This window comes from Sinohyriopsis cumingii, chromosome 15 (genome assembly GCF_028554795.1).
Source record: "Sinohyriopsis cumingii isolate HCF-2022 chromosome 15, ASM2855479v2, whole genome shotgun sequence".
Taxonomy (NCBI): Eukaryota; Metazoa; Mollusca; class Bivalvia; order Unionida; family Unionidae; genus Sinohyriopsis; species Sinohyriopsis cumingii.
The window spans coordinates 54,459,846-54,472,291 of NC_142975.1; the positions used below are offsets into that span (position 1 = coordinate 54,459,846).

The 12,446-nt window shown below is 35.1% G+C and overlaps 1 protein-coding gene across 3 annotated transcripts in view; it reads right to left on the reverse strand.

The window, feature by feature from the left end:
* Positions 1-8,549: 8,549 nt before the first annotated feature.
* The window catches only part of LOC149781821 (cytochrome P450 4F12-like), a 38,913-nt gene continuing 35,016 nt past the window's right edge, over positions 8,550-12,446 (reverse strand). For all 3 annotated transcript variants that reach the window (XM_089935995.1, XM_089935996.1, XM_089935994.1), the window contains 3 exons: positions 11,835-12,113; positions 9,770-9,835; positions 8,550-9,393 (listed from right to left, as the gene is read on the reverse strand). In XM_089935995.1, the coding sequence (XP_089792121.1) occupies positions 9,294-9,393; positions 9,770-9,835; positions 11,835-12,113 (445 nt within the window). In that variant the 3' untranslated portion in view covers positions 8,550-9,293. The remainder of the gene's footprint in view (positions 9,394-9,769; positions 9,836-11,834; positions 12,114-12,446) is intronic.

Genomic DNA, 12,446 nt, shown 5'->3' on the forward strand with positions numbered 1-12,446 from the left:
CAACAATAACCACTCCAACAATAATCCGCTTTTAAATACTCCTGTGACTTCAAGTGACCCCTCGGACAGCAGCAGATCTTTGGAATTATGAACAACAATAACCAATTGTACTTAACGTTATTCAGTGACAGTTCCATGGAGATGTTTCATAACAATACTTTTATTACCTAAGGCCATCCCATTGAATCATGAAGCCCATTGGTATGTGGCTTTGGTGGAAATGTTTTAACCTACACAAATCATGAACATCACTGAAACTCTAAACACTTCCTAGGTCGAAATCCGGAACGTCCCATTGCAAGAAAGGCTGAATAAAATCGGGTTTTCAGCTTACACAAAGTCAGCAAGGAATCCACTGTTTAGCATCTATAAAGAAATTTCAGGATACCGAAGCATTGTAAATGAGCTTTAATGGTAGTTTCTTTAAATTCTTGGGCAGACATCCATAGTTGGTAGCGCAGAATTTGAGAACGAAGTTAAACAGTAATAAGGATTTTTACGGGGCTTTTGGATCCCCGGTAGAACTGACCGAAGGACTCAATTTGATCTTTGTGTACTCCGATGTGGTGGAGTATGACGTGGTGGGACAAACATCCGTACGGTTACCCGTGTCAAAGTGAATTCTACCACGTTCACTGACGAGTAAGGTGGAAACACCTATCACGTTCACCGAGGATTCGTACATCATTATTTGACCGTCAGTAAGTCGTATTTCGTCACTGTCAACCTTGCTATAAAAGGAGATCCGGGACAAAATATTCCATTCTCCAGATGGAAAGTCACTATGAAACTCCATTTTCGAAAACGATTCTCTAACGAGTTAAAGCATGTATCCTTTGTATCGAGGGGTCACTCGACAGCTAGGACATGGTTTAGTAGATATGTTAAAGTGGTCTTGTCGTTCAGTGACCCCCGTGTTGGAACCGGTGGTGACACGAGGATTGCTCGCGTTGAAAGATGCCGCGTTGACGCATAGCAAAGAATGTCCCCAAAACGTCATCATCGACAAACAAAACTATAAAGAAGCTTTCTTGAGAGCAGGCATAAATGTCTAGCTTCAAATAGGTAAAGAGACTTTTGGTCGGCGTGAAACTCCTATAAATGCCCTGGACGGTGCCAGGTCAGGCATTCGTGCTTCCCTGGTGCTACAACAAGCAAAAGGAAGAAAGAGAAAACAAAGACACCTTTCCAGAAGACTTCACACCTCCAGAGCTAGAAAGACTAAGAAAAGAAAAACTGTCCTAGACTTAGACGTTTTTGATTATTTAAAAAAATCGCAGAGAATGAAAGATATAAAATGATGAACTGAGAGTCTTGCACCTGCACCATCTCTGAAAGTGAAGACTCGGAGAGTGAGGCCATTCAACTGCCTCTGCGTTAACAGCCACACGCACCAATTAGTGGTAGGATTGGAGCAGGAAATGTTTCTGTGGTGCCATGCCTTGGACATGTAACCATTAACCAGGTGTATTTGGAGTTTAAAAAACAATCCTTCTCAGGGCTGACCAAATCTCTAGAAAACATACTATTCATGTTGCCAATTGGCGTGAGTGTGGAGTAGTGTGATTGTAAACACTCGCCCCTTTACTGATGTGATAGTGTTTGTGTGTTTGTTTGTATGCGTTAGCGTATGTTGTGTGGTTAAAACAATTGGGTGTGTATTCGTGCGCGTACGTTTGTGTGGATAGTAGAGTGTGTTTTTGTATGCGTACGCGTACGTTGTGTGGATAGTAGAGTGTGTGTATGTGTGCGTGTACGTTTGCGTAGATATTGGGTTTGTTAATAGTAAATATTTGGGATTTTTGATAGTAGATATTGTGATATTTTTACCCTTCCCTACGGTGTGGAAAGCATATTTTTTCTTCTGCTTCCCGTGTGTGAAGAGTAGAAATTTTATGTGAAGTGAGTGTAAGGGATAGTTTCCTTCACGTCCGAGCTTGATTCCTATAAAGTCAAGAGCACGTCATTCGCGCCATTCAACATTGAATAATCCAAGAAGATGGCAAGTAATCGCATTGACAAAATGAAGACGTTGCAAGAAGCAGTAGACTATTTGAGTATGGTGGAGTAGATGCTCATCAAACTAAATGATGACTACTATTTTTATAGCACACATAGAGTGAAAATGGAAATCAACAGTTTGAGAAAGACGAAGGAAAGACTAAGGGATCTGATGAAACAAGAAAAAGAGGAGAAGGATATAAAGCAGAGAAAAAGAGGATGAGAGCCTGGAGCGAAAAACTAGAAAACGAAGAGGAGAATGAGAAGAGGAAAAAGTGGAGGAAGAGAAGGAGAAAGAGGAAAAGAAAAAGAAGAATGTATGACAGAAAATAAGAAGTTACTGGAGGAAAAGAAGAAATGAGAAGAAAAACATAAAGAAAAAGTACGCCGAAGGCCCTTTTCAGGGCCACTCCGTTGCCTCAAGAAGATTTTCTTTATTGCCTAAAACATTGTTTTTAGTATTAAATATGATCTATATGTGCTTTCCTAAGATAGTACGTACTCAGGTCAGCCACTTGCTACAGTGTTGCCAATAGGCAGAACAGTGACGTCACCCACCTGTTCCATTCCTATTGTCCCTATACTGTCCCAGTACCTTTTGTCTCTCTATAGTCCCACCCATGTCAAAATTCCCCATGTTAAATTCCCCTTGTAGCTATACGTTCCCAGGGTTATCTGAAAATCTTGTCCGTACGGTACAACCACCTGTTTTTCCTCATATGTCTTCATGTGCCCTACGGTATCCTTTTACACTTGTCTATGCACTAAATAACCTAGCTGTATTACATACATACATAAAAATCATTTCAGCTTTTTAATCCATATTAAACAATTATTTTGTTTACTTGTAGTCTTTTAATCTTAGTGCACTTCGTCCTAAGAAATATTATTAAAGATGTTAGCATTTTTAAAAAGTGTATATGGCCTTACACATTGTCTGAAAATGTACATAACATAAAACTAATTGATTATATACAGTCGGGTTATAAAGAGGTATATATGTTTCCATAATGTTTCGCATATACAGCCAAGGACTTCAGCGGTCACTCCTGAAAATGCTATGATCTGAATGGCAATCATTATAATAAAATTATATATTTGCGATAATATTACAAATCTTTAGTCTCAAAATATTTAGCTAATCATTTTGCAATATTAACATCACATTTCAGCTATATGATAGGGAAAAATACAAAATAAACTTTTGCTATTATTGTTTCATTTGTATCTGATAATAGGTTATTTCATTCAGGTTTTAATTAATGTATTATTGATTTATTTTTTCTTTCATCATTGTACGAACATTACTTAAAATTTGCAGTAAAGATATATAACTGATGGTCAAAGCGTTGTCGAATGTTATTATCTTTTTGTGATGACCTTTTTTCTTCCGATAAAACATTTTAATCACTGTTATTATTTCTGATTCAGAGAGTCGACTGTGTCGGAAAGAGACGAAGATTGGAATCCTGAATGAATTGGGCCTTCTAAAAACATCTCTATGAGATGGTTTTAGACAATGTCATCTTCCTTGTTAGAATAGCGTGTAAAAGGATTTGACGATTTTAAAGTAGAAATAAATCTCCCTGTTAAAATGAAAATGTCTGATTGGCAATTTGGAGAAAGGGAAGTTATAGCAAAATTAACTAACAGAATTTATTTGTTTATACCTGCCTTTTGAATCGGCAAGGGAAATAGCCATACTTCTAGATGGCTCTTCAGTGGAAGCATTATTAATGGGACATTTAAATTAGACAATGCGTCTAAACATCTTAACTCCGTACATGCACATACCTTTGTTTTATTTAGGAGCGTTATGCTTCAAAAGCACTCACTAAAACCCAGGTGATACTTAAGTATCGTAGGGATATATGATTTGCTGCAACAAACATATCAATTTTAACCTCCGGTCTTATTTGCAGCGTGGATTTTAAAGGCTCTAAATACCCACATCGTCTTATGGTAATAGGATGTTGAGTTGTATTTGTCATGCATCGCAAGAAAAACCCCATTTCATACGGACCTATTTCCTCTGCAATCATTTGTCTCCTCCACATAGAAGCCTTGTTGTAGAGAAATGGAAACAAACTGGTGGTGAGTACTGTTGGATTTACAACATAAATGAAAATGCAACTTCTATCCAGAAATGCCGTTACAATCATGCTTGCTCAAGCTATAGCAGAAACCTCCCTGCGTACTAGTATCAGCATCGAGATCAGGCATTTGCTTAATTAGCTCTACACTCTTCTGTAGTCCGAACACAAATCTTTCTCTCTCTCTCTCTCTCTCTCTCTCTCTCTCTCTCTGTCTTTGTCTGTCTGTCTGTCTGATAACAAATAATTAAAGGATGATTCTTCCCACTTTATTTGAGGAGGAAGCTGGAATTTGGGCTTGCATATATATATATATATATATATATATATATATATATATATATATTGATCATGTTATAGGCAAATATACTGCAAAAGAAAGCGATTGCTTGTTTAAGTATGATATATAGTACACACAAATGCATTTTTCCCACATAAATAAGATACAAATTTCAATATAATCTTTGTTTGATATATCAGTTTATGTTAAGTAAAAACATATAGTATGCTTTCCATTAGAGTTCTTCTTGATTTTCTAACGATAATGTTAGGAAAGCCTTTCTTACAAAGGAAAGCTAATCACACACGTTTTTATCAAATAAAACGCTCTTTCCCAATTTGTACAAGTATCTGAGACATATAACATATTCATTTTAGAAAAAGACTAATTTAATCATTTATAGGAAATATTTTAACTTTTCTATCATTTAAAATTATTAAGCATGCCAAAAGGTTTAGAGACAGAGTGGAGTTTATCATCCAAATTTGGTCGAACCTCATGGTCATAAAGTACAATCTCCCTTAGATTGCCTTTGAAATGCAAGGCATTTTATGGGAATTTTTTTAGTGTTGTCAAGGTACATTTGTATTAAAAGTAATTTAGTTGTCTTCTTATCTAAAATCAAATTACTTAATACATTAAATCTGAAGAGAGCTGTGTCATGATATGACCCTAGACAGAGTACACTTAGTAGAAGTGCAAGTAAATTTTCAGCCAACTGACCATAGACTGTAGATCACAACAAGCTAGTTTTAGCATGCGACATAACTGATTTCCCACACGCACTTGATATGCACGTTTGCTGGTAGCAGGTTAAAAGGTGTTACATTTTGAACATATCCCATTTTTATATAGAGATCAAAATACTGGAAAACAGGTCATAGTTACCCAGTTTTAATGTAAACTGTTTTCATTGTGAGAGTCATTCTTAGTGTAATTCTTAGGCTAGAAGGTTGTATACTCTGAGAACAGACACATCTTTAAGTACTGTTCAAAATCAACGAAATGTGCGAAATGTTGAAATTTTCAACTTTATAGAATATTTTATATAGCAGTAAGTGAAGAGGTGTTATAATTTGATCTAAGAAGTAACTGTAGAAACTTTACTTGATTATATAGTAGATCATAGTGACCCCGTGTATGTGTATGGATCATAATAATCTCACGCGATCATTTGCAAAGGTTAGGTTTGATGACAATTATTGTATTGGTCTGAAATTACAGCTCTAATAATAAGGATGAGCACGTTTTTTTCCCCACAATTTTGAAGCAAATTCTGAAAACTAGGTTATAGCGATTCCGGTTCGGTTTGAAATATGCCGATTCTAATTTGCTATCTCTTAGCAGACGTTTGGTTAAAATGGACGGGAGGGTGGTAGAATTGGCTGCCTCCTCACTAAAAATGTATGTATAACTACTGGATTGTTTCCTACAATAAGGAATTTTTCAAAGTTAGAATTAAATGTTTACAATTACTCACGGGATTCTATCCAACAGACCTATCGCGTCTTTGTTTACACTACTCCTAAACACTAATTCTAGATACCCCTCACCGAACTGGTTATAGTGTCCCAGGTTTTGTGTGTAACATATGTTCATCCCAATATCCACACACAGTGCAATATATATATATATATATATATATATATATATATATATATATATATATATATATATATCTTACATGTTTTAACATATATAGGAGTTACACTCCAGATAGGAAGGGTTGTTTAGCAATTTTAATATATCTGAAAATGAATTAACAGCATACTAACTCTGGTAAGCAACACACATTTATTGAAAGATATACCTTAAGTCTAATTTTTGTGGTAAAATGAGAGCCCAGACGCAACTGCCAACGATTTTATGTTCAACAAATCACAGAAAGCAGTTTGCTATGAAACGGTTTTGGTGAAAGACACATGCTCATCCCAGGTTGACCCATTTTGCAGATTTGATGTTATTAACTCAAGCAGCATAGGAATAATATAATTTACAAGGAAGACATACTGATAGACAGACATAGTAAATCACAGATACAGGCCGAAAAGGACCAAACTCTTGAATTACGACCATTGTTTAGTGATTGCCTTCCTTTCCTAAAATGATGTGAATTGTATGGTGATTTATGAAACACACTTAAAACATAATAAAAAATAATAAAAAGGAAGTATAAGAGCAGTCCACTTCACTTGCAGTCATTTTAAAATCAAATATAATACAAATGTGCATTATAAACTATGATCATTTACATTTTTTTTTATCTGATTGTATTAAATTTTAACCGTTTCCATACAAAGATGAAACTAATGTAGAAAATGTAAAAAGAAGAGAATTAGAAAATATAAAGTCTCATTAAAACTGCAACAATAGTTTTAAAAATTTAAAAATATATTTTCCACCCAGTTGATGTAAAATGTACAAATGTTGCTATGAGAGCTATAAGAAATAACATTAACAAGAAAATGATTTATAACAGTAAATAAAGTGGTTTTGGAGAAGATGATACATTCATGTTTTTCACCTGGTTGTCATAGAGTCCATAAGACAAAATGTTTTGTAGATTGTGTCAGGCATGATATTTCATCCATTTCTTGACTAAATTTTTACCAGTTTTTCTTTTTTTATTTTCGAGGGGGGTGGTGGATATATTTCTAACAAGTGGATCTGGGGGTTGAATGATTGGTAATATATTTTACCTAGTTATTTTAAAACATAAATCTTCGGAAAAGTATCATATATGCATGCCCTTTTTAAGCATTGTTAACCACTTTCCGTTTTACCTCGTGAGCAAAGTCGATCAAAATCTACAAGAATGACATTGACCTTCGAGCTAAAATCATGCCAACTGTACAACAAGATGTGAAGACGAGCAAACATTCATCAAAATATACAAAGGGTTCATGGGTAAGGAAAATATGCTACTGACAAACATTATTCCTTGTTTTGACCTTGACCTTGACGGAATGGGCTATGACTGAATACGCAAGATACTGTCAAGTCCAGATACATACCAGGCTATATTTTCTATATACAGTCATAAAAAATATCTTGGTTCAAATGTCACACCTATACCAAGACAGAGGTCACTGGTGTATATTTTCCATTACTTTGACCTTAACCTTGAGTCTGGGCTCATGGCTATTTTATGTGACACACTATATATTAATGACATATAACTATTTAAAGTTTCACTAAAATGTCTTCAGTAGTTCAAGGTTACACACCAGACATTTTGTAAGTCACATAATTGCCGTGCTATGAACTCAACTTCGAGGCGATTTGGGGGTGGATGTGATGTAGTCTACTATACTCGGCACACTGTCTAGTTATGACATATGTGGGCTGAGTTTTATTAATATATGTCCAGCTGTAACAATGTTATAGGCTGGAGAAGCAAATGTTAAGAGAAGGATTGACAGAAAGATGGACAAACTCTAAGATACAAGGCAAGTATGTACACGTCGATTAACTCATTAACCCCACGTGCAACGTTTAAGCGTCATGAGATTGTAATCGACTTCTTAACCTTGTAACGTAATAATCATTTACGATATTAACCCTGTAACGTAATTATCAGTTACGATAGAAAATAGTGGGTGGTATTACAGAATATTGACAGATGTAATTCTACAATACCAAACAATACAGAATTTCAACTCACATTACAAAATACAGTTTTAAGACCCGATTTTGAGGTGGGGGGACAAGAATTACCGGTTTTAGAACCGGAGTGTTTCTGGATTTTAGACCTTTTGAGCAGAGTTCTAAAGCAGACCCGTCAGAACTGAACACGGACAGGTGAACCTTTCAAAATGTAGGATATGTTTGAGATTTGAAGTAATAGGTGGCCAGGACACGACAATCCTATGTCATATAAGCAAAAAGTCTAAGTTATACCTTTCCGGCTAAACGAACTATCAGAAGCAGACGCATTTGGATTCATTCAAAAGTAAACAAAAATGCATTTTTCCTACCATTTTTTCAGGCGAAAATGAATCTCCAGCAGTAAATTAGTAAAGGAATAAACTTACTGCTATTAAAACAAGTTATACTTTTTATGGAAAACATTAAACACTCCAATTGTATTTTTGAATATCTTTTTTTTCTATCGTGAGAAAAAGGTTTCCGTACATGCTGTACTATTGCATGGCATAAACAGACGTAATTCAAGGTAAAGCAAGGTAGTTTATTTTCTAATATTATTAGTGGTGTCTGTGACATATATTTACACAAAAATATACAATTTATATTATTTAATACCGTCAACAATAAATGTGGTCTTATGCTTTTATTTTTACCATACATGATATCATGTTTAAGAATAATGAGCACAATAATTTTTTTAATTTTATTGCTAAATACACTATGTAGTGTTTGTCCCATCATTTGCAGTTTACTAAAACAGATGCTCTGTTTTGCGTACCCTCTCATTAACAGTTTACTACCATATATAGTCTATAATGCATACCCTCTCATTTACCGTGTACTACCATGAATAGTCTATATTGCGTACCCGCTGATTTACAGTGTATTACCATGCATAATCTATAATGCGTACCCTCTCATTTACAGTTTACTACCATGCATACATAGTATATAATGCGTACCCTCTCATTTACAGTTTACTACCATGCATATTCTATAATGCGTACCCTCTCATTTACAGTGTACTACTATATATAGTCTATATCGCGTACCCTCTTATTTACAGTGTACTAGCATGTATAGTCTACAATGCGTACTATCTCATTTACAGTGTACTGTCATATATACTCTGTTTTGTGTTCCCTCTCATTTACAGTTAGCTAAACGTGATATGAATTTCAAATGAAAAGAAGTGGACTTTTCCCATCTTATATGGTCGTGTCCGCAAGAAGTCCGACTGGGTATTAAATCCTTTTTCCATCAATTGCACTCTATCTGGAAGAAACCTTCAACATAATCCCGTTGGCCGATCTCATAACAAGTGATACTTTCTTCTGGGGAACATGATTTGGTTCCAGCTCGAATTTTAATCTGAAGAAATACAAATGACGAAATGATCACATTCAGTGCCTTGTTACGAAAGTGACTCACATGAGACTTTGGTGTCATTTTAAATAAACTGTAGGAACATCTAATTATAACATTATTATTTGCTTGTACCACCTGTTAATTTCAGCTGCTGAGAGATCAAGAACTTGAAAACCTTAATAAGTACTCGGCAATGACGCGTTTTGCTGTTGTGGAAATATATGTATTTTTGTTTTATCATATATTCGTACATATTATTTACTTTTTGATTAAACAATAAAGAAAATAGTGTGTCTTTGTACCATTTCTCTAGTTATGATATCAGATTTTTAGTTTAATAAAAGCTATGTTTTTCATTATAACATAATTTGGGACCTACCTGCGCACCAGTTTTGCAAGAACGACTTTTCCTTCGTTCATAGCAAAGTCCTGTCCGATACAGTTCCTATGTGAGAAAATACATTATGAGAAATCACATGTATGATTCTAAGACTTATTGTAAGTTTTCTGTTTCTTGATAATGTAGTACTTAAAATACAGCAAAATATATACGAACAGGCCCAGAGATCGTATAACCTTTGAACTACGTCTTGCGTTGAGATTTTGCATTAACCAATCATAAAAGACTTTAAATCTGAATGGTTACGTTTGATTGGCTGAAAATAAAAATTTACCGCGCAGCTCGAAATGTAGTATCGTTCAACCAGACAATAGTGGCTCCACGAGTGCTCCATCATAGGGTAATCAAATAAAATCATTCACCGATTGCTGGTACGGCTAGAAGGCGCTTAGGGCATACTTGATATAAGCACAAAGAGATTCCTAGCCATCTTAAAGCATATCTGGACATACTGTTTGCGATCACTGAAGGATATCATTGTGCTGTACATAATTTTGTTAAAGCAGTCTGTGAAGCCTGTCTCAAACAACGATGGAAACTGCCAATGTTGATGTGAAACATAACATTATATCGACATTACAGTGACAAACTTCGTCACCTTATCACATCAATCAATGTAATCACTTTTCCTAATGCTGGAAAAGTTTCATTCAGGCGTTGTAAATAAACCGTTTTTTTTTTTTTTTTCTTTTTCATTTCTCTTTTTACCAGACATTCATTTGCCGGAGATCTCATGGAGCCATAGATCTAGTAATCATCCCTTCACATGAAAATCCAACAATTGGAATTTTTAGTAGAGGAATGGACACACTTTTTGTGAAAACACTGTAAACATGTTAATTGATGTTAACTGTATGGCTCGTCTAACCTAAACCGAGTGAACGGTATGACAGCATACTGTACATGTACAGATTTCCCACAAGTTATCACGTGTTGAAAAATAATTTTGCCAGTATCAAAAATGAATTATAATTTGTAAGTTTTAGAACTGCGCATTATTACTTCAACTTGCATCTGGTACTATTTTGTATACTATACTATTTCAATTAAAATAAAAGATAACTATGTGATAAACGAATCCCTAATGGGTACTGATTTAATATTAAATCAATGAAACTCGTTGAATAAAGTTCAGCTTGGCTAGCTAAGGCTAGGAAAAGATGGACATTATCCAGCTCGTTTCATAGATTCAATATTAAATTATTACCCATTATCCTCTATTTACTTAGTTGTTAATACGTTATTTGTGACCTCTGTTTATTAGTGTACTGTGAACTCTGGGAAATACTGAATGTCATAAGATATAGTTTCATTCAACCAGACCAAATGAGGGTATCAAAAATAAAAATAACAACAGCAAAAATAACCCCATGAGTTTTCCTTGTAACGCCAGAACAAGGCTTTCCGAAAGGGAAAAGTGTTTTCATGAGATGATACGATGCAAAACGCCACTGTGATGATGGAATGACATCATGTTTCTTGTAAACATGGACATTTTTATTTACTGGTCGGGAGACATTTCCTGCAATGGCTTCTTTTTTAAAATTAATATGAATTATATAATTTTAAGGTTTCAGTAGAGTTTTGGTTAAAATGATTAAATTCTTGTCGACTCCAGTGGGCTGACTTTCATTCAGTGAGACAGATGTTGTGTGTGTGTGTGTGTGTGTGTGTGTGTGTGTTAATAATTATTTTACTTCGATTATTTTATGCGAGCTAACTGAAGAATCTTTATGATAATATGCCACCAGAGAAAATCTCGGACTTTTTAAAAGAATGCAGTTTCTATAACAATTTCTAACCCTATTTTTCAAAGATTTGAAGATATTTATAACCTTTCACCGATTTTCTTAAATATTCATTTTAAAAACTAGTCGTACAAAACTTGGGAGATGAAAATCATACTGAAAACATCTAGATTAAATTGTTATCTTTGCTACTAAAAAGTGTACCAGAGAAATCACTGGGAACGAAATGGTATCAGAACTTTAAATGAGTATAAGATAAACTTTGATATTCGATATAATCCTCTTTCTTGTCATACCTGGGACCAGCAGAAAAAGGAATGAACTGAAAAGGTTTTATATTTGAAGCATTCTCCCTTGAAAACCTCTCGGGTATAAACTCCAACGGTCGCTCCCACACTTCTTCGTTGTGGTGAAGCAAGTAGATGTCGACGGCTACAGAGGTTCCAGCGGGAAAATGATGACCGTCTATCTGGAAATCCTTCGTAATTTGTCGGTCAACAGCAGGTATTGGGCAGTGGTGACGCATGCCTTCCTTGATGACCATCCCCAGGTACTCGAGACGTGGTAAGTCCTCCCTGTAGTGAAATCGAACGTATCATGTGAAATACATACTCTTCCCAAAAGGTCCATGTCCTCAATTACAAATAACAAATGACTGCTATTCCAGTTACGCTGGCATCCATAACTTGCGATTTACGTGTGTGTGTCGGTGTGTGTGCGTATGTTGTCTTATCACAATGATTTCACGACAACACTCAATCTACATGAATGTTGTAAATTAACCACTTATTTACCTCCTCTATATAAACGTGTATTTCTAACAATATATGCATGCATGCATTGGCTCTAAGTATATCTCAGGATAGAGACAGATAGAGCTCAAGGAACACACACACACACACTATATA